We start from the raw sequence: 20,129 nt of genomic DNA, 5'->3' as shown, positions 1-20,129 counted from the left end.
ACTTTTGACTTTGCAGCTTTATCATGTGTTATGCAAACACACATTTATAGGCCTTAGGGTTGTTTGTGTGAATTCACAGCACAATTATCATGTGGGAGGTGTTGATGATTTATTCAGAAATAGTTTCCAATGATTTTCCGTTCATGTCTGTGGATTATTTAACTGATTTGCCATAAATAATTATAAATTAAGTCATTAAATGTTGTGATATCATCAAAGATACACGAAAATCCATACAATTGACTTTTCCAATCACCAAAAGACGATTACTGCTCCTAATTTTCAATTTTGATACTGCTTCTTTTGTATGATTGTGCTGGTGTAACACTTCCGCGATTGCCCTTTTTATCTATCTATCTATCTATCTATCTATCTATCTATCTATCTATCTATCTATCTATCTATCTATCTATCTATCTATCTATCTATCTATCTATCTATCTATCTATCTATCTATCTATCTATCTATCTATCTATCTATCTATCTATCTATCTATCTATCTATCTATCTAAAATGTATTTCCGTCTATACTCACTTCCTGAAATGAAGCTTCACATAAAAAAATAAATAAAAAAGTCCCTTGTCTGCTCGTCTCGTCTTAAAATTCTCTCATCCGCGCATCTCTGCAAGCGGCTTGTAGCCTATGAGGGGCGGAGCTTCAGAGCGACGAAGCAAGGCAAGTGAGAATAAAGGAAGCACGACTGAGATGAAACCGCAATATCCGCCTGCGAGCTTCTTAATAAATTTCACGGACTGTCATAACTCGGCCACATTTGATAGAGACGCGCGCAGTCGGTGCTGGATATATACGGAGGATTCATTTGATCAGCATCCAAGCCTTGACTTAAAAGAGAAAGCCGCCCCGGCCCCACTGATCCAAAAAGTAGACAGTTGTATGAAAGATGGAGAAACAGTCAGGGCCTGCTGGAACTACGGACAGAGCTGGGCCGAATCGAAAGCTCTGGGGCTCGCCGACCTGCTCACCATCTGCCGGTGATACCCCGGACAGGTTAGTAGGTTCGCCACAGGAACATGTCCAATGCCGACGTCAAACTTCCCACAACATCCGTTAGCTTCAATCCCATGAAGTATTACTTGAGTTGTTTCCTTAATTACAGTTATCTTGTATTTAATTCAAGATATTAGTGTTAGAGTTGGTGATTTTAGTATTGTAGATTGGTAACAAAATCTAAAATATCTATCTTTATTGTATAGTCAAAAAATCACCTAACTCCCCACGAGTGGAGTGCTGTGTGGTAGTGTAGTACAGTTAGTGTACAGTTAGTGTACAGTTAGTGTACAGTTAGTGTACAGTGTAGTACAGTTAGTGTACAGTTAGTGTACAGTTAGTGTACAGTGTAGTACAGTTAGTGTACAGTTAGTGGACAGTGTAGTACAGTTAGTGTACAGTGTAGTACAGTTAGTGTACAGTTAGTGTACAGTTAGTGTACAGTGTAGTACAGTTAGTGTACAGTTAGCGTACAGTTAGTGTACAGTGTAGTACAGTTAGTGTACAGTTAGTGGACAGTGTAGTACAGTTAGTGTACAGTGTAGTACAGTTAGTGTACAGTTAGTGTACAGTTAGTGTACAGTGTAGTACAGTTAGTGTACAGTTAGTGGACAGTGTAGAACAGTTAGTGCACAGTTAGTGTACAGTGTAGTACAGTTAGTGTACAGTTAGTGGACAGTGTAGTACAGTTAGTGTACAGTGTAGTACAGTTAGTGTACAGTTAGTGTACAGTGTAGTACAGTTAGTGGACAGTTAGTGGACAGTGTAGTACAGTTAGTGTACAGTGTAGTAGAATTAGTGTACAGTTAGTGGACAGTGTAGTACAGTTAGTGTACAGTTAGTGGACAGTGTAGTACAGTTAGTGTACAGTTAGTGTACAGTTAGTGTACAGTGTAGTACAGTTAGTGTACAGTTAGTGTACAGTGTAGTACAGTTAGTGTACAGTTAGTGGACAGTGTAGTACAGTTAGTGTACAGTGTAGTACAGTTAGTGTACAGTTAGTGTACAGTTAGTGTACAGTGTAGTACAGTTAGTGTACAGTGTAGTACAGTTAGTGTACAGTTAGTGGACAGTGTAGTACAGTTAGTGTACAGTGTAGTACAGTTAGTGTACAGTTAGTGTACAGTGTAGTACAGTTAGTGTACAGTGTAGTACAGTTAGTGTACAGTTAGTGGACAGTGTAGAACAGTTAGTGCACAGTTAGTGTACAGTGTAGTACAGTTAGTGGACAGTGTAGTACAGTTAGTGTACAGTGTAGTACAGTTAGTGTACAGTGTAGTACAGTTAGTGGACAGTTAGTGGACAGTGTAGTACAGTTAGTGTACAGTGTAGTAGAATTAGTGTACAGTTAGTGGACAGTGTAGTACAGTTAGTGTACAGTTAGTGGACAGTGTAGTACAGTTAGTGTACAGTGTAGTACAGTTAGTGGACAGTTTAGTACAGTTAGTGTACAGTGTAGTACAGTTAGTGTACAGTTAGTGGACAGTGTAGTACATTTAGTGTACAGTTAGTGTACAGTTTAGTACAGTTAGTGTACAGTTAGTGGACAGTGTAGTACATTTAGTGTACAGTGTAGTACAGTTAGTGTACAGTTAGTGTACAGTTAGTGGACAGTGTAGTACAGTTAGTGGACAGTGTAGTACAGTGTAGTACAGTTAGTGTACAGTGTAGTACATTTAGTGTACAGTGTAGTACAGTTAGTGTACAGTTAGTGGACAGTGTAGTACAGTGTAGTACAGTTAGTGTACAGTGTAGTACAGTTAGTGTACAGTTAGTGGACAGTGTAGTACAGTGTTGTACAGTTAGTGTACAGTGTAGTACAGTTAGTGTACAGTTAGTGTACAGTTGTGCACAGTTAGTGTACAGTTAGTTTACAGTGTAGTACAGTGTAGTACAGTTTGTGTACAGTGTAGTACAGTTAGTGTACAGTTAGTGGACAGTGTAGTACAGTTAGTGTACAGTGTAGTACAGTTAATGTACAGTTAGTGGACAGTGTAGTACAGTGTAGTACAGTTAGTGTACGGTGTAGTACAGTTAGTGTACAGTTAGTGTACAGTGTAGTACAGTTAGTGTACAGTTAGTGGACAGTGTAGTACAGTTAGTGTACAGTTGTGCACAGTTAGTGTGCAGTGTAGTACAGTTAGTGTACAGTTAGTGGACAGTGTAGTACAGTTAATGTACAGTTAGTGGACAGTGTAGTACAGTGTAGTACAGTTAGTGTACGGTGTAGTACAGTTAGTGTACAGTGTAGTACAGTTAGTGTACAGTTAGTGGACAGTGTAGTACAGTTAGTGTACAGTGTAGTACAGTTAGTGGACAGTTAGTGGACAGTGTAGTACAGTTAGTGTACAGTGTAGTACAGTTAGTGTACAGTTGTGCACAGTTAGTGTGCAGTGTAGTACAGTTAGTGTACAGTTAGTGGACAGTGTAGTACAGTTAGTGCAGTGTAGTACAGTTAGTGGACAGTTAGTGGACAGTGTAGTACAGTTAGTGTACAGTGTAGTACAGTTAGTGTACAGTTAGTGCACAGTTAGTGTACAGTGTAGTACAGTTAGTGTACAGTTGTGCACAGTTAGTGCACAGTTAGTGTACAGTGTAGTACAGTTAGTGTACAGTTAGTGGACAGTGTAGTACAGTTAGTGTACAGTGTAGTGCAGTTAGTGTACAGTTGTGCACAGTTAGTGTACAGTGTAGTACAGTTAGTGTACAGTTAGTGTACAGTTAGTGTACAGTGTAGTACAGTTAGTGGACAGTGTAGTACAGTTAGTGTACAGTTGTGCACAGTTAGTGTACAGTGTAGTACAGTTAGTGTACAGTTAGTGGACAGTGTAGTGCAGTTAGTGTACAGTTAGTGTACAGTTAGTGTACAGTTAGTGTACAGTTAGTGTACAGTGTAGTACAGTTAGTGTACAGTTAGTGGACAGTGTAGTACAGTTAGTGTACAGTTGTGCACAGTTAGTGTACAGTGTAGTACAGTTAGTGTACAGTTAGTGGACAGTGTAGTACAGTTAGTGTACAGTGTAGTACAGTTAGTGTACAGTTAGTGTACAGTTAGTGTACAGTGTAGTACAGTTAGTGTACAGTTTGTGGACAGTGTAGTACAGTTAGAGTACAGTGTAGTACAGTTAGTGTACAGTTAGTGTACAGTTGTGCACAGTTAGTGTACAGTGTAGTACAATTAGTGTACAGTTGTGCACAGTTAGTGTACAGTGTAGTACAGTTAGTGTACAGTTTGTGGACAGTGTAGTACAGTTAGAGTACAGTGTAGTACAGTTAGTGTACAGTTAGTGTACAGTTGTGCACAGTTAGTGTACAGTGTAGTACAGTTAGTGTACAGTTTGTGGACAGTGTAGTACAGTTAGAGTACAGTGTAGTACAGTTAGTGTACAGTAGTTAGTTGTCTCTGAAACATCACCAGATTGACTGATAACAGTCACATCTTAATACAGACGGATGGATTGCCAGTGGAGGTATTCTGTGTGAATTATTATGCGTGTTTTATTTATCAGTAATTGTGAAAGTATTGCATGAAATGTTCTGCTCCCTCCTGACATATTTTATGTTAAAGTTTGCTAGCTGAGTTTGTTAGCTGAGAGAAGCTTGAAGGACTTGCAGTTGCATGAAACTCACCTGTTCAGTTAGGCTTATTTTATCTGCCTTTTTAGAAAGAATACTTTTTGTTCAGTACAGACAGCTGTTTTAATGCTTTTGTCCATGTCCCCATATTGCTTAAGACACGCAATGAAGGAGAGAATGTATACTTTCCCTCAGTTTCTACGCTGAACTTCAACATCTGTCTGCAAACAGTATGCAGAAACGGCTTTTGAAAACGGCCTCATGTCTTTTTCGCTATTTTTATGAAATTTAGTTAATTTTGCTGTGTTTGTGCAAGTATGTGCCTCTGCATGAATAAGAGGAAGCAGCTACACCGGTGCAGAGAGTCAACATGTATGACTGACAGTAGGCCAATATATGGTAGCTAGTATCTTATTTTGATCAAGATACCAGCAAGACACAAGCAGTAGAGTAGTAGTAAAGAAGTCATTTAGAAGTTTGGTCAGTGTTATTCAGTAAGGAAACCAGTTAGTGGACAAGTCAGGAATAAACCATAGCCATATTTGAAAATCATAAGATTATTTTATAAACTCATATAGTGCTTGGGTTATTCTTGTCGAGCATTAGACTTTGTATGAATGCATGTATCCAACCCCAGCGCACAAATAAAGCACCATTCAAAGTCTTTTCATATCCTTTTGATCACTTTTGATGTTCAGATTTCACTGATACGGTTTTACTTAGGTGGCCCTGTGATGGACTGGCGACCTGTCCAGGGTGTACCCCGCCTTTCGCCCAATGACTGCTGGGATAGGCTCCAGCCCACCCGCTACCCGACTGACGGATTGGCAGTATAGGAAATGGATGGATGGATGGTTTTACTTAGCACCCATTAAAGTTTTAGACAGATCTGTAGAGACACTAGATTATTTTTTAATCAGAATGCAAAAGCAAAAATAATACATTCCTTTTTTGGCTTTGCAGAGACCAAAATAAATGTGTCAGGACATTGTTGTGTTGCTGTCCTTAAAAAGAGGAAGATTTATCATTTGAATACGTAATTACAATGTTTATTTCCTGGGTATTACAGTGGGTCCTAAAGGGCCTTGCCTATGGAACATCTGTTTCGGATGTGTTAGTCTTTACAGCTCATCTGAATACCAGTAAATTATGAATACTGAAATTTATAGCAGGAGATTGGAGAGACAGTACAGACCAGTATTCATAATGCATCTATAATTTTCTGTGGAAAAAACAAAACTGAAACAGCCCCATCTGAGGGGGGTAGTACCAAGTGAGATGCGTGCCTTAGTGAGTAGTTAGCTGAAAGACAGAGTTTTCAGTGTCACAAACGTGGCTCTCTTTCAACTTAGCTAGATCACCATGGTAACTTCGGCTCTGGAGCAGTTTATGTTCATAGTTTCGGATTGAATAAAAAGCTAAAGACTGTCAATGATACTTGTCCTGATCACATCTCAGACAGAAACAACATTGTAATGTTGCCAGTTGGGATATTAAAAGCTTACGTATGGATTTCTATCAAAATCCAAAACGTTTTTTAAACGTCAAAATTGACGTTTAATAAATGCTGGATTTTTAATAAGCCTAACTCGCAGGAAACTGTCATTTTTTAGATGTTGATTATGTCTCTGCATTTTAACCTCCCATATTAAAGCACAGTACAATGTTGATACGATGATATCATTTCACTGTATAATCTGTAGAATATTTTACCCACCACGGTTTTTTTAAATCTTTAGTAGAAATCAGCCCTTTCGACCAGAACTCACAGTGTAGATTCTCAGCTGAAACATTAAGTGTCCAAACCTCTTGACTCACCAAATAAGCTGTACAGTTACAGCTACACATGCAACATGTGTAGCATGTGGTTGTGTTACCAGGGGAACAGGTTGAATCAGAATTTTATGTTCTTTTAAATCTTGTGCCTACAAATCGATTTTATAGCCTACAGCTGATAACGGATCTAACAGTAGAAAAGAAATGAGCTCATCCCTCTGTATCAGTCAAAAATCAAATATTCAATCAATGGAATTCTACTTTTATTTCATCAATAGCTTCCATGTTTTCCATGTGATTATGGGACAGTGTACTTCATACCAAGTTAAAAGTGTAAGAGCTTTATGTCCTGCTGTCATGATATAAATGGCAGACATGTATGAACAATTTTCAGCAACTGCGTTTTTTCTGTAACGATTCTTCACTATTCTTTATTTCTACAACCCGATCTGTGTCCTGATTGGTGTAGTTTGTGCTGAAAAAGCATCAAATTACAGTATAAGATATACATCTGCTCTTGCCTTTCTTGTAGATATACTCAGCGTTACATTTGGAGTGCAGTCTGTTGTCCAGATAAACACCCAGTCCTCTACACCTCCTCCACTTCTTTTATAAGAATGTAAATAGTCTTTTGAATTATTCCTGGTCCTCCTAAAAAACAGAATCATCCTCTATTGTTTTGTCCACATTAAAGACAAAAGCCCAAACAGGAGTATACCAGTTATCTGTGTTGGAGCTTCACTAATTATTTTGTCTTCTTTGCTTTATAATGGGTTTTGGCTCCTCCGTACTCAGCCTAACTCTGAGCCAGTCAGCATTTGATCACTGTGTAGCATTGTCTTTAAAGACCTTGTGCTGTTAGCTTTTTTTTTAGGGCTAAAAGTCTCTCTGTAAGTGTTGAAAACGTATCCATCTATGGGGGCTGAGAGTGATGCAGATGGATACCTTCATGCACGTATAAATGGGATCTAAGGTGATCGTTTCTGCACCAAAGCTTACTTTACTCTGCCTCTTGTTGAAATCTGAGGGGTACAGAGTGAAAACAATGAGACAGCGAGAGTACAGTCCCCTGTGGTGCTCATGTGCTGCTGACCAATTCACTATATATCATTCACTATATTGCCAAAAGTATTTGGCAATACTTTTGCCAAATAAAAAGAATGGGAATGACATCCCATTCTTAATGCATACGGTTTAATATGACATCGGCCCACCCTTTGCAGCCATAACAACTTCAACTCTTCTGGACAAGCTTTCCACAATGTTAAGGGTTAGTGTTTTGTGTTTATCGGACTTTTTGACCATTCTTCCAGAAGCTCATTTGTGAGGTTGGACACTGATGTTGGACAGAAGGTCTGGCTCACAGTCTCTGCTCTAATTCATCCCAAAGGTGTTCTATCAGGTTGAGGTCAGGACTCTGTGCAGGCCAGTCAAGTTCTTCCACACCAAACTGGCTCATCCATGTCTTTATGGACCTTGCTTTGTGCACTGGTGCACAGTCATGTTGGAACAGGAAGGGTTCATCCCCAAACTGTTTCCACAGAGTTGAGAGCATGAAATTGTCCAAAATCTCTTGGTATCTGAAGCATTCAGAGTTCCTTTCACTGGAACTAAGGGGCCAAGCCCAGCTCCTGAAGAACAACCCCACACCATAATCCCCCCTCCACCAATCTTTACACTTGGCACAGTGCAGTCAGACAAGTACCGTTCCCCTGGCAACCGCCAAACCCAGACTCCTCCATCAGATTCTCAGATGAAGAAGCGTGATTCATCACTCCAGAGAACGCGTCTCCACTGCTCTAGACTCCAGTGGCGGCGTGCTGTACACCACTGCATCCGACACTTTGCATTGCACTTGGTGATGTATGGCTTGGATGCAGCTGCCATGGAAACCATTCCATGAAGCTCTCTACACACTGTTCTTGAGTTAATCTGAAGGCCACATGAAGTTTGGAGGTCTGTAGCGATGGACTCTGCAGAAAGTTGGTGACCTCTGCGCACTATACACCTCAGCATCCACTGACCCCACTCTGTCATTTTATGTAACCTACCACTTCATGTCTGAGTTGCTGTCGTTCTCAATCGCTTCCACTTTGTTATAATACCACTGACAGCTGACTGTGGAATATTTAATAGAGAGGAAATTTCATGACTGGACTTGTTGCACAGGTGTCATCCTATCACGGTACCATGCTGGAATCCACTGAGCTCCTGAAAGCGACTCAACTTTCACAGATGTTTGTAGAAGCAGTCTGCATGCCGAGGTGCTTGGATTTATACACCTGTGGCCATGGAAGGGACTGTAACACCTGAATTTAATTATTTGAATGGGTGAGTGAATACTTTTGGCAATATAGTGTAACTCTGATCAAGGTTAGTCATGAGATTAGTTTAGCTGTCACTCACATACTTTGTGATCAGTAATGAATTCATGAGGAAAAGTTAAAGCCAATATTTCATTTGCTTGGATTTCTATGATTATGAAGGTGTGACAGGCAGGATGTGGGTACAGGTAGGGTTTGAGGTCTGTGTTGCTGAAGGCAGTGAAGGATTGTGATCAGTGCAGGGCTTCTTCAGCTCAGCTCAGCTGCAGCTCTGAGAGATACAGGAGGGCATTCCTGCCAGCAGCAATAACTCTTCATAATAAATGCTTATAGTGAATGTTTAAAGTGAAAAGAGAAAAAAGCACTGCAACAATAAAATTTCCTTTTGGGATAAATCAGCCAAAAAAGATCACCAGTTGTTGACTGATAACTGAGTTGTTGCATGCCAGTTGTTGATGTGGCTCTGTTTCATACTTCACAAAACTGTTCTCAGGAAAAGCTTTTATGCACTTTTTTGATAGAGTTTTGATAGAACTTCCCACTTTGTGTTATTCAGATGTGCATGCAGGCGGAAGCATGTCTTCATTGTAGAAATGAGAGTGTGTGTGTGTGTGTGTGTTGCCTCCTTCTCCTACTGCAGTGGCAACAGCTTGAGACCATTCCCTGGAGGGCTGTAAGCTGGCAACATGGTGAGAGTGGCTTTGTGCAGGTCTGTGGCTTCTTTGTCCTGTATGTGTTATTTCTTCTCTAGCAGCTGGTCACTGCATGCATTGACAACATGTTTGCGAATGTTGGTCAGTCAAGTTTTAGAATAACCAATACATGATATTTTCACAGCAGCAGAAACCCTAAGTTTCAGACCATTAAGAAAAGAGAATGAAAGATGTTTCCCAGATGCCTAATTCATTATCAAGCTTTGTTAAGTGTTGTATGGCACGTCTCCCATCAAAATATCTCAGTGACTCTGTAAAAATGGTCATCAGTCTTTGCATGCATTCATTTTTTTTGTCATTAAAATGCTGTGCTGAGTTGTATCAGTTCTTTCAGCTTTCTGTAAGCAAGTAAGCAGGAGAGTCTGGTTATCCTGGGGTTGGATGGCCACGTGTCCGAGGTGAATGTCACTTTGGTGTGGCAGCTGATTGTGGCCAAGTCAGTCATGTCGTGCTCAGTAGTGGGGGCTGATTGTGACGTTAGTGAAGCCCTTGTGGCCCTGTCTTTTTGGACTGAAGGTTTCTGTCATCTGTTGCAGTCACAGGTGGTTGAGGTGAGTCTATTAAGATTGATCTGTGCTTATCTAATTCTCGCCTACAATTCTTTTTCTCACATTTTGGTAATTCTCTTCTTTCTGCATCTTTTTTTCTGACTAAAAAAATCGAGTTCACCGCACCATCTAGCCATCCATTTTATATATCCGCTTATTCAGGATTACCGGACAGGGGTGAGGGTGGGGCTGCAGCCAATCCCAGTTGCCATTGAGAGACAGGGTACACCCTGGACCAGTTGCCAGTCTATCACAGGGCCACACTAATGAGGCATGTGTGTAACAGTGTGGGAACCTAATGTTTTACTTTACTTTACTATAAAATGAACTAGAGTTTATTTCTGTCAGCACAAGCTCCCAATCAATAGTTAGGTTGGTAGAAATGTTCTTGTTTGATTCACTGGGCACACAGCTTTGGTAGATTACTTTGGATACCAGTGGTGATGGTCCTCCACCCTGGGGATGTCAGCTGTCCTGTCTCTTAATGCCAGCAGTGAGGTTAGAGACTGAACTCCCCTCAGTTCAGAAAGGTCTGTCAGTCATTTAGAAAATATGTCAGTGTTCAGAATGAGATCCAAAGGCTGCAGCTGTGGGGCATCATTCGTACTCAAGATGTTTTGCTCAAACAGCTGAGATCATCATGAGCAGAACAAGTTCACACGATACCAACATGAGATAAATTTATTAATGTATCTGCATGTACTGTAGGTGCAGACAACACGTTAAAGTTGATGCACTCTGCCCACACCAAAAATAACTTACACAGACACTGTCGCAGTTTCAGTGGTTTTGCAAAGAAGCAGATTGTTATTAGTCTGCAGAGAATACTGATCAACAGTTAGCAATGAGGCACAAGTAATTCACTGCCATCCATCATCTTGCAGATTTCCCAGTGGTAGAGCAAGTAAGTTGGATTTAGACTTTGTGAGATTTGAATTGTTACATTAAGGTCCTAAACGTGCTATTAAGCTAAATTATGGCAGCACTGAATTTGACAATGGGTTTTCTCCTCTTTTTATTTCTATTTTACTTTTATGGTCGCATCAAAAAAGCAAGAGGCAGCCAGTATATCAGGTCAGTCTACGTTTTTTAAAACAATGTATGAAATATAGATAGTACACATCAGGATCAAGCCATCACTTTGACCTACGTCAGAGCTGAGGATATGATTCCCTCTCAAATTGTAGAGAGGTTAGAGTTTAAAGAACTGGTGAAAACAATTCAATTCAATTCAATTCAATTTTATTTATATAGCGCCAGATTACAACAATTGTCATCTCAAGGCACTTAAGTAATATAGTCCAATTCAAGCCAATTGGAATTCAATTCATTGTAATCATGATCCAATTAATTCTTATAGAGCCAATTCAAAAAATTTATATCCTAGCTAAGGAAACCAACAGATTGCACCGAAACGTGTCTTCAGTCCAATCTCCCGTCCTGAGCGTGCCTGTGGCAACTGTGGAAAGGAACGACTCCCTTTTAACAGGAAGAAACCTCTGGCAGAACCAGACTCAGGAAGGGTGGCCATCCGCCTCGACCAGCTGGGGTTTGAGAAGACAGAAAAGAGGGAAAAGAGGGGGGAAAAACACCATAACGCCATTCAAAGGATATCTGTTGGAACAGGGAAACATAGGTTAATAATCACAATAATGTCACATGTACATAAAATCAATTGTGAAATTAATCAGGGGGAAAAAGAGAGCAAAGTGAGGAAAGGTGTGACAGATGAGGTCCCCCAGCAGTCTAAGCCTATAGCAGCTTAACTATGGGATGTTTCAGGATTACCTGAGCCATCCCTAACTATAAGCTTTATCGAAAAGAAAAGTTTTAAGCCTAATCTTAAAAGTGGAAAGGGTGTCTGCTTCCCGGACATTTACTGGCAGCTTATTCCACAAGAGAGGGGCCTGATAACTGAAGGCTCTGCCTCCCATTCTACTTTTAGAAACTCTGGGAACAACAAGTAAACCTGCAGTTTGGGAGCGAAGTGCTCTGTTAGGAAAATACCTTACAATGAGATCTTTAAGATATGATGGAGCTCGGTCATTAAGAACTTTATAAGTGAGAAGAAGAATCTTAAATTCTATTCTGAATTTAACAGGGAGCCAATGAAGCTAAAACTGGAGAAACATGATCTCTCCTGTTAGTTCTCATCAGAACTCTGGCTGCAGCATTTTGGATCAGCTGGAGGCTTTTCAGAGAATATGTGGGACAGCCCAATAATAAGGAATTACAGTAGTCCAATCTTGAAGTAATAAATGCATGAACTAGTTTCTCTGCATCACCCTGAGACAGGATGTTCCTGATTTTAGCAATATTACGAAGGTGAAAGAAGGCAGTCCTAGAAACCTGTTTTATATGTGCGTCAAATGATAAATTCTGGTCAAAAATAACTCCAAGGTTCCTCACTGTAGAACTAGAAGCCAAGGAAATACCATCTAGAGTAACTATATAACTAGACAATTTCTCCCTGAAGCGCTCAGGTCCAAAGAGAACAACTTCAGTTTTGTCTGAATTTAAAAGCAGACAGTTCTGAGTCATCCAGGTCTTTATGTCTTTAAGACAGGCTTGTAGTCTGACCAACCTGTAGGTTTCATCTGGTTTCATAGATAAGTACAGCTGAGTATCATCAGCATAACAATGGAAATTTATGCCATGCTGTCTGATAATGTTACCTAATGGAAGCATGTATAAAGTAAAAAGAATCGGTCCAAGCACAGAACCCTGAGGAACTCCATGACTTACTCCAACGTGTGAGGAAGATTCTTCATTTACAAGAACAAACTGGAATCTATCAGATAAATATGACTTAAACCAGCCTAATGCAGTTCCTTTAATCCCAATAACATGTTCAAGTCTCTGTAACAGAATGCTGTGATCGATCGTATCAAATGCAGCACTGAGATCCAACAGGACAAGCACAGAAACAAGTCCGCTATCAGAAGCTAACAGGAGATCATTGGTAACTTTCACCAGTGCCGTTTCTGTGCTATGATGCACTCTGAATCCTGACTGAAACTCTTCAAACAGATTATTTCTATGTAAATGATCACAAAGTTGAGCTGCAACTATTTTTTCAAGAACTTTGGACAAAAAAGGGAGATTGGATATAGGTCGATAATTAGCCAACACTTCTGAATCAAGAGTAGGTTTTTTAAGTAAAGGTTTAATTACAGCAACCTTAAAAGTCTGAGGTACATATCCTATCAACAAAGACCGATTGATCAAATCCAAAATGGAAGTGTCAATTAAGGGGAAAACCTCCTTGAACAGTCTGGTTGGGATTGGGTCTAACATACAAGTTGATGGTTTAGAAGAGACTATTGCTGTTGTTAGCTCAGAAAGATCAACTGGACAGAAGCTGTCTAAATACAATTCAGGTTCGAAAGATACTTCTAAAGCTGCTCTACTTGATGATACATCAGTGATAATAATGGGAAGGATTCCATTAATCTTCTCTCTGATAGAAACAATTTTATTGATGAAGAATCTCATGAAATCATCACTGCTGAGAGTTAAAGGAATACATGGCTCAACAGAGCTCGGACTCTTTGTCAGCCTGGCAACAGTGCTGAAAAGAAACCTGGGATTATTCTTATTCTCTTCTATCAATAATGAGTAATAAGCAGTTCTAGCTTTACGAAGTGCTTTCTTATACGTTATTAAACTATCTTTCCAGACTAATTGAGACTCTTCTAAATTAGAGGAACGCCACTGTCTCTCTAGCTTTCTTGTCGTCTGCTTTAACGCACGCAGCTGTGAATTATACCAAGGAGCCAACCTCTTCTGACTGATTACCTTCCTTTTCAGAGGGGCAACATTGTCCAGTGTTGTACGCATTGAAGCTGTAGTGCTGTCAACAAGAGAGTCAAGTTCTACTGGAGTAAAATTTAGGTAGCCGTCCTCTGTCATATCTGCACATGGCAGTGAAGAAAAGGATGATGAAATCAACTCTTTAAATCTGGTTACAGAAAACAGCTGCCTCACAGTATGTTCCACACAACTGATGCTTTATTGCTCTAGTTGTCATTGTATTTCAAATTTAGCATTGTGAATCGTTTGTGTTGTAGTTTGCTTGTGTGCCTTTATGTTCACCATGATGTATAATTGTAGTTTCTTTAAATTTTATATGTTGTTGTAGAATTCTGGTTAACATTTCTGTACACCACTCATAGTTTGTGTGCCAATAATTTGCCAAACAACAGAAACAGTGTTCCATAACAGTAAAAGATAAAATCAAGTGATATGAAAAAATCTATAGCTATCGCAACAATAATGAGCATAAGTTCATTCTTAGAGAGAGATACAGGAGGTCCTTCCTGCCAGCTGTGATAACTTTTCATAATGAAAGGTTCTCATGATTATTTAAAAAAGATAAATACTGCAACTATATGATTTCTCTTATATATAAAGTACAGTATTTATACAGTTTTTTTTCCCCCCTTGTCCTGTCCAGCATTATGGCAGCAGAATTGTAGTCTGAATACCTTTTATGCCAAACAGATTTGCTTTGCCAAGGGAAGTTTAATAAATGATGCCCATTTATTTATTTTTGTTTACATTATATAACATGTAATAGAACTGAATTGGACCGGGGGACAAGGAAAGAAGAAGAGGAAACAGGACAAAAATAGAAACAAAAACCAGACAACCAGCTGCTACACCTGTAAAAACAAAACAGACGACAATCCACGGCCTCTGTGGAGAATCCAGCCTTAGAGCCACCAGGAGCACCTGAAAGCAGACAAGCAGAGAAAAAACAAACACACAAACAAACAAAAACAAACACACAAACAAACAAAAACAAGCACAAGTAGCGGCAATCGCATACAACACAGCTGTGGATATAGATGACCTGAAACCACAGTATAACACATCAACTGCTTAGCGAGCATGCTACTGGGCTAATAAATGTGTGTGTGTGTGTGTGCGTGTGTGCGTGTGTGTGTGTGAACACACAACACCCATGGCACAGGACCTACATGATAACCCTGCTTAGTTATGAGTATATAAGTGTACAGAGCCACAATCCACAGCCCCCCCACCCCCCACCAGCAATCAGAAGCAGGCAGAGAGAGCCACAAGACCCAGGCCACCAGCAGCCCCCACAGAGCACAGAACCCAGGAAGCCCACCGCAGGGACAACCAGGCATCCACCCAGAAGACTGCAGAGGAAGCCCCCGGACAGAGCCCCCATAAGCATAGGGCAGAGATCCCCCGGGAGCCAGGGGCAACAGCCCACCGACCCCGCCAGGCCCCAGCCACCCAGACATGGGCCGTGCACTGGACCCGGGCCCCAGGAGCCCAAGCGCCCCCAAACCCCCCGGCAGAGGCCCCACCCAATACCCAGGAGGGCCAAGCGCCCCAGACAGCCACACAGTGGGTCAGCGCCTGCCCCAGCGCCCCTGGCCAAGTGCCCTGGGAGTCAAGACGTGCCCACAGGTGGGTGAAGTCGCGAGCAGCGGGGAGAGGCAACGCCGCCCCCCCCATCGGGAGAAGCACAGGCAGGCCAGGAGACAGCAAGTCCCAGATCCAGGCCCAATCATCACCACACACACTTTCATGTCCCATACATCCACACATCCATACGTCCTCCCTCCCCCAACTCCGCTGGGGTGTAGTGCAGCGGGCACACCAGGGGGGCCAGCAGCCCCCCAGCCACCACAGACCCCGAACCAGCAGAATAATTAATTAATCCTCCTGGCCCCTCCCGCCCAGAGCAGTAACCAGGAAGCAGGGGTGTGAGAAGACCCCTCCCCTCACCCTTCTGGCTTTTCTTATACAGTATTACAGTATTTCTCGTATAAATAAAGTATTTTTTCATTTGATTGAATTAATTTTTTAAATTTAGTTTAAATCTCTCAGCTCGTGCTGTAATCGTTCATCCAGCTCATGGCGATGGCGTTTTCTGAGTAAAGCCGCTTATTCCAGAGCATTCTGCTGCAGCTTTGCTATCATTGTGTCTCCCCTGGTTACTGTGGAGTTGGTGTGGGGCTCAAGATGAGAGTAAGCTGTACAAGCTGTTATCTTCCTTTTCTTCATCAATGAATAGTGATCAGGAAAAACACATTTGAATATCTTACAGCTTTTATGCAGCATCAGATAAAACAGATCTGTCAGACTAATCTCTTGGGTGACAAAGATTGCATATCCTTTCAGATGCCGGAAAGTTTGAATGATTCTTTTATTTGAGCTGAGTTTCATGTATAAAAAGCGGTTGAAGCAATTGGTGAAAAGAATGTGTTTGTGTTTTTGTGAATTTAGTTATTTCTTGGTTTACAGGAATGGTAGACCATTAGAGAGGCCAGAAAGTTGTAAAAGGCTTGTGATTCATGTTAAAAGAAGTTGAAGCAGTTGTGGGAAAAAAGAAGTTGTAATTTTGGTCTAATGTTTTTCTTCAGTCCAACGGGTTCTCAAGTGGAGTGGTGCAAACAGCTGATTGCAGCAACCATCTCCTGTCAGATATCAAGGAGTGTCCAACCTGATGTTGTCAACCGGGATATCAAGGTGATTATCAGACCAACACACACGCACACACACGCACACACATGCACACACACATGCGCACACACGCACACATGCACACACACACACGCGCACGCACGCACACACAAATGCACACTGCGCTAAAAAAATAAAGGGCACATCTAAACAACACAATGTAACTCCCAGTCAGTCACACTTCTGTGAAATCAACCTGTCCAGTTAGGAAGCAGCACTGACTGTGAATCAGTTCCACCTGCTGTTGTGCAAAGGGAACAGAAATGAGAGGCAATTAGCAAGACAACCCCTATAAAGGAGTGGTTCTGCAGGTGGTGACCACAGACCATCGCTGTTCTCATCCTTTCTGGCTGATGTTTTGTTCAGTGTTGCATTTTGTCAGTGGTTTCACCCCTAGAGGTAGCATGAGGTGGTGTCTACAACCCACAGAAGTTGCTCAGGTAGTGCCAAGGCAAGTTTACATGTAGAGCAAGGCAATTCAAAGTGCTTTACAGCTACATAAAATCACAAGAAGGCAAATAAAATCATTCCATAAATATAAAAAATAATCATTAATGAATTCAATTAAAAGGGAAGAGTTTAGATAAAATACTTTCAGTTGTCATATGCACAGCTAAATAAACTTTTTAGCCTGGATTTAAACACTGTCAGAGTTGAGGCCTGTCTCACATCTTCTGGAAGACTGTTCCAGATTTTAGGAGCATAGAGCTGAAACACAGCTTCAACTTGTTTAGTCCTGACTCTGGGCACCAGCAGGAGGCCCCTCCCTGAGGTTCTCAGAGTCCCAGTTGGTTCATATGGCTCTAACATAGTGCAGCTCATCCAGGATGGCACATTAATGCGAGCCGTGGCCAGAAGGTTTGCTGTGTCTCTCAGCACAGTGACCAGAGCATGGATGAGATACCAGGAGACATGGAGGGGGCCGTAGGAGGGCAACAACCCAGCAGCAGGACTGCTACCTCCTCCTTTGTGGAAGGAGGAACAGGAGAAGCCCTGCCAGAGCCCTGCAAAATGACCTCCAGCAGGAGACCATTGTGAGACCATATGCTGGTGCAGTGGGCCCTGGGTTCCTTCTGATGCATGACAATGCTAGGCCTCATGTGGCTGAAGTGTGTCAGCAGTTGATGAAGGCATCAATGCCTGATGATGGCATCGATGCTATGGCCTGCCCGTTCCCCAGACCTGAATCCAATTGAGCACATCTGGGACATCATGTCTTGTTCCATCCACCAACGCCACATTGCACCAAAGACTGTTCAGGAGTTGACCGATGCTTTAATCCAGGTCTGGGAGGAAATCCCTCAGGAGAACATCCGCCATCTCAGGAGGGAGGTCATAGAGGCCGGTGGAGGCCGCACACACTACTGAGCCTCATTTTGACTTGTCTTGAGGAATTTCCACTGAAGTTGGATCAGTCTGTAATGTGATTTTCCACTTTTATTTGGAGTATTATTCCAAATCCAGACCTCCATGTCCAGACCTCCATGGGATAATAATTTTGATTTAAACCAATCATTTTTATGTTATTTTGTTCTCAACCCATTCCACTATGTAATGAATAACGATTTTCAACGGAATATTTCATTAATTGAGATGTAGGAAGTGTTATTTTAGTGTTCCCTTTATTCTTTTAAGCAGTGTACAAAAAGAGATTGAATTGGGTGAAGCAGCAATCACATGTAAGGCAACTTTTCTATATTTAGTTGACCCACAAATCAGTCTTTGGACATTATCACATGCCATCTGCTTATTTGTAGCAGGCAGCAAGGATTCCAAAATTAGTGACCCAAATCTTACATGTGAACCTATCAACCCATTAAAAGAAGATGCTCGTAGTAGCCAGTGGAAAATGGACACAGGCAGGTCACGTCCATGTGTTTATAAGAAATTCCAAATCGACTTTCAACACTCACTGAATGTAATGCACAGAATAAGAGAAGATTTAGAAGTGGCTCCACATACTCCATGATGACTGAAGAATAGGTGCACTATACCACTGCAATAATCCAACAAGAAAGCTCTAATAGAACTCTTGACATCTAGATGAGAAGCATACAGGCAGCTGTGTCTTTTCTGAAATTCCAGACAACACAAAGGACAACTCTGACACACTTCTGAGAAAGTTCATGCTTTCTGCACCAAAAATCCAGTCTGATTCTCTACGGAAATGAACTTCACCAGAGTTGATCACTGGAAAACATTTAAACTGATTTCCATTCATTTTAAAGGTCTAATGCTTTAAACCTTACAATCTTTAATCTAATTTAGAATAATGGAAATGCCTTGTGACTTTCCTGTGAGTTTCTATTTGTTAAAGTGTAGATGTGGTGATATCCTTTTCTGTTGAATTACATGTGTGTGTGTGTGTGTGTGTGTGCATGCTGTGTGTGGGGGTGTGCTTCCCGTTATGTGCTTAACTTCCAGGCATCCAAGAGGTGGAATCCCACGGTAAGACTTTTTGTGTGATAAATTCTGTATTTTTAAGGCCACAGAGCTTTTTTGCATTGTTTTGATCTATTTGTGTGTAGTAAAAATTAAGTCATTGTGTGGCTGTGGTGTGTGTCAGTAATCTGTGGAGGCAAAGGCTCATTGTGCTTCCTGTCAGAACTAGTCTTTGTTTCTGCTCAGTGTTTCCTACACTTAATCTTGTTTTTTCTTAGTTCTGTACTCTCTTTTTAAAATGAGTATAAAATCAGATCTCATAACGAGATCAGACTTATAAAGAATAGCACTGACCCCACCATATGCTTAAGATGTGATGTGCAACCACAGTGACTTGCTGGGTATTGCACTGCACTGCAGTGGAATTTAAATTCAGAACATGCATGAAAACAGTGAAGGTGAAACTTGGCTTTGGATTCTTACAGCTGTGTAAATTCTTCTATCTTTATGGGAATGTTTTTAACCAAGGGTGGGTTTCTGAACTTTTGCACACTCCAACAGAAAAAATAGAGTTGGAAAACGAACAGCCAATAAATGGGAAATACAAGGCATACAGAAGGGAAGGGTAGTTCTGCGCTGCTGAATAAGCTTTGATATATTGTCTAATGATTTTTCAAGTCATGGCAGGGCTCTGATTGGTCAGTATCTAAGATACTAAGACTGTATCTTCCAAATGTTGTGAAATATCCTGACAATCATCTTTGTGTCCCTGGGTCTGCAGCAGGTGAATCACCTAAATCCTAGTTCTAACATACAATCACAATGATGCCTCATTTGGCCCAAAGGCTAAATTTACTTCATATGATTAAGGTTCCACACAATTCTTTCCTATGAAAGTTCCTCAAAATATGCAACACTAAGTCCAGGTTAAATGCAGGTGGTTATATGTGTGTGTGTTTGTTCGTGTGTGTATGTACAGTACATATATGTACATATATGTGTGCATGTTGCTCATGCAGTGGAACCTCACCCCATCCTTGCTTGTGAACAACTCAGACTTTCGGGGATGCTCCTTTTATACCCAATCATGACATTCACCTGTTTCCAAGTAACCTGTTCACTTGTGGAATGTTCCAAACAGGGCTTTTTGAGCATTTCTCAACTTCCCCAGTATTTTGTTGCCCCTGTCCAAGCTTTGTTGGAACGTATTACAGGCATCAAATTCAAAAGTAGCCAATATTTACAGAAATCAATAAAGTTTATCAGTTTGAACAGTAAGTTTTGTGGCTCTGTAGTGTA

At 41.1% G+C, this 20,129-nt stretch overlaps 1 protein-coding gene across 4 annotated transcripts in view; it reads left to right on the top strand.

The window, feature by feature from the left end:
* Window positions 1-660: 660 nt before the first annotated feature.
* LOC140282109 (phosphatidylinositol-3,5-bisphosphate 3-phosphatase MTMR2-like) overlaps window positions 661-20,129 on the top strand; it is a 41,884-nt gene continuing 22,415 nt past the window's right edge. For 3 of the 4 annotated variants that reach the window (XM_072376675.1, XM_072376674.1, XM_072376673.1), the window contains exons 1-3: window positions 661-1,010; window positions 16,349-16,454; window positions 18,873-18,896. In XM_072376675.1, the coding sequence (XP_072232776.1) occupies window positions 904-1,010; window positions 16,349-16,454; window positions 18,873-18,896 (237 nt within the window). In that variant the 5' untranslated portion in view covers window positions 661-903. The remainder of the gene's footprint in view (window positions 1,011-16,348; window positions 16,455-18,872; window positions 18,897-20,129) is intronic. The other variant, XM_072376676.1, reaches the window with a different exon arrangement.

The sequence above is a fragment of the Leuresthes tenuis genome, unplaced genomic scaffold, assembly GCF_036924035.1.
Source record: "Leuresthes tenuis unplaced genomic scaffold, fLeuTen1.0.hap1 SCAF_22, whole genome shotgun sequence".
Classification (NCBI taxonomy): Eukaryota; Metazoa; Chordata; class Actinopteri; order Atheriniformes; family Atherinopsidae; genus Leuresthes; species Leuresthes tenuis.
This window is presented reverse-complemented; position numbering and strand designations above follow the sequence as displayed.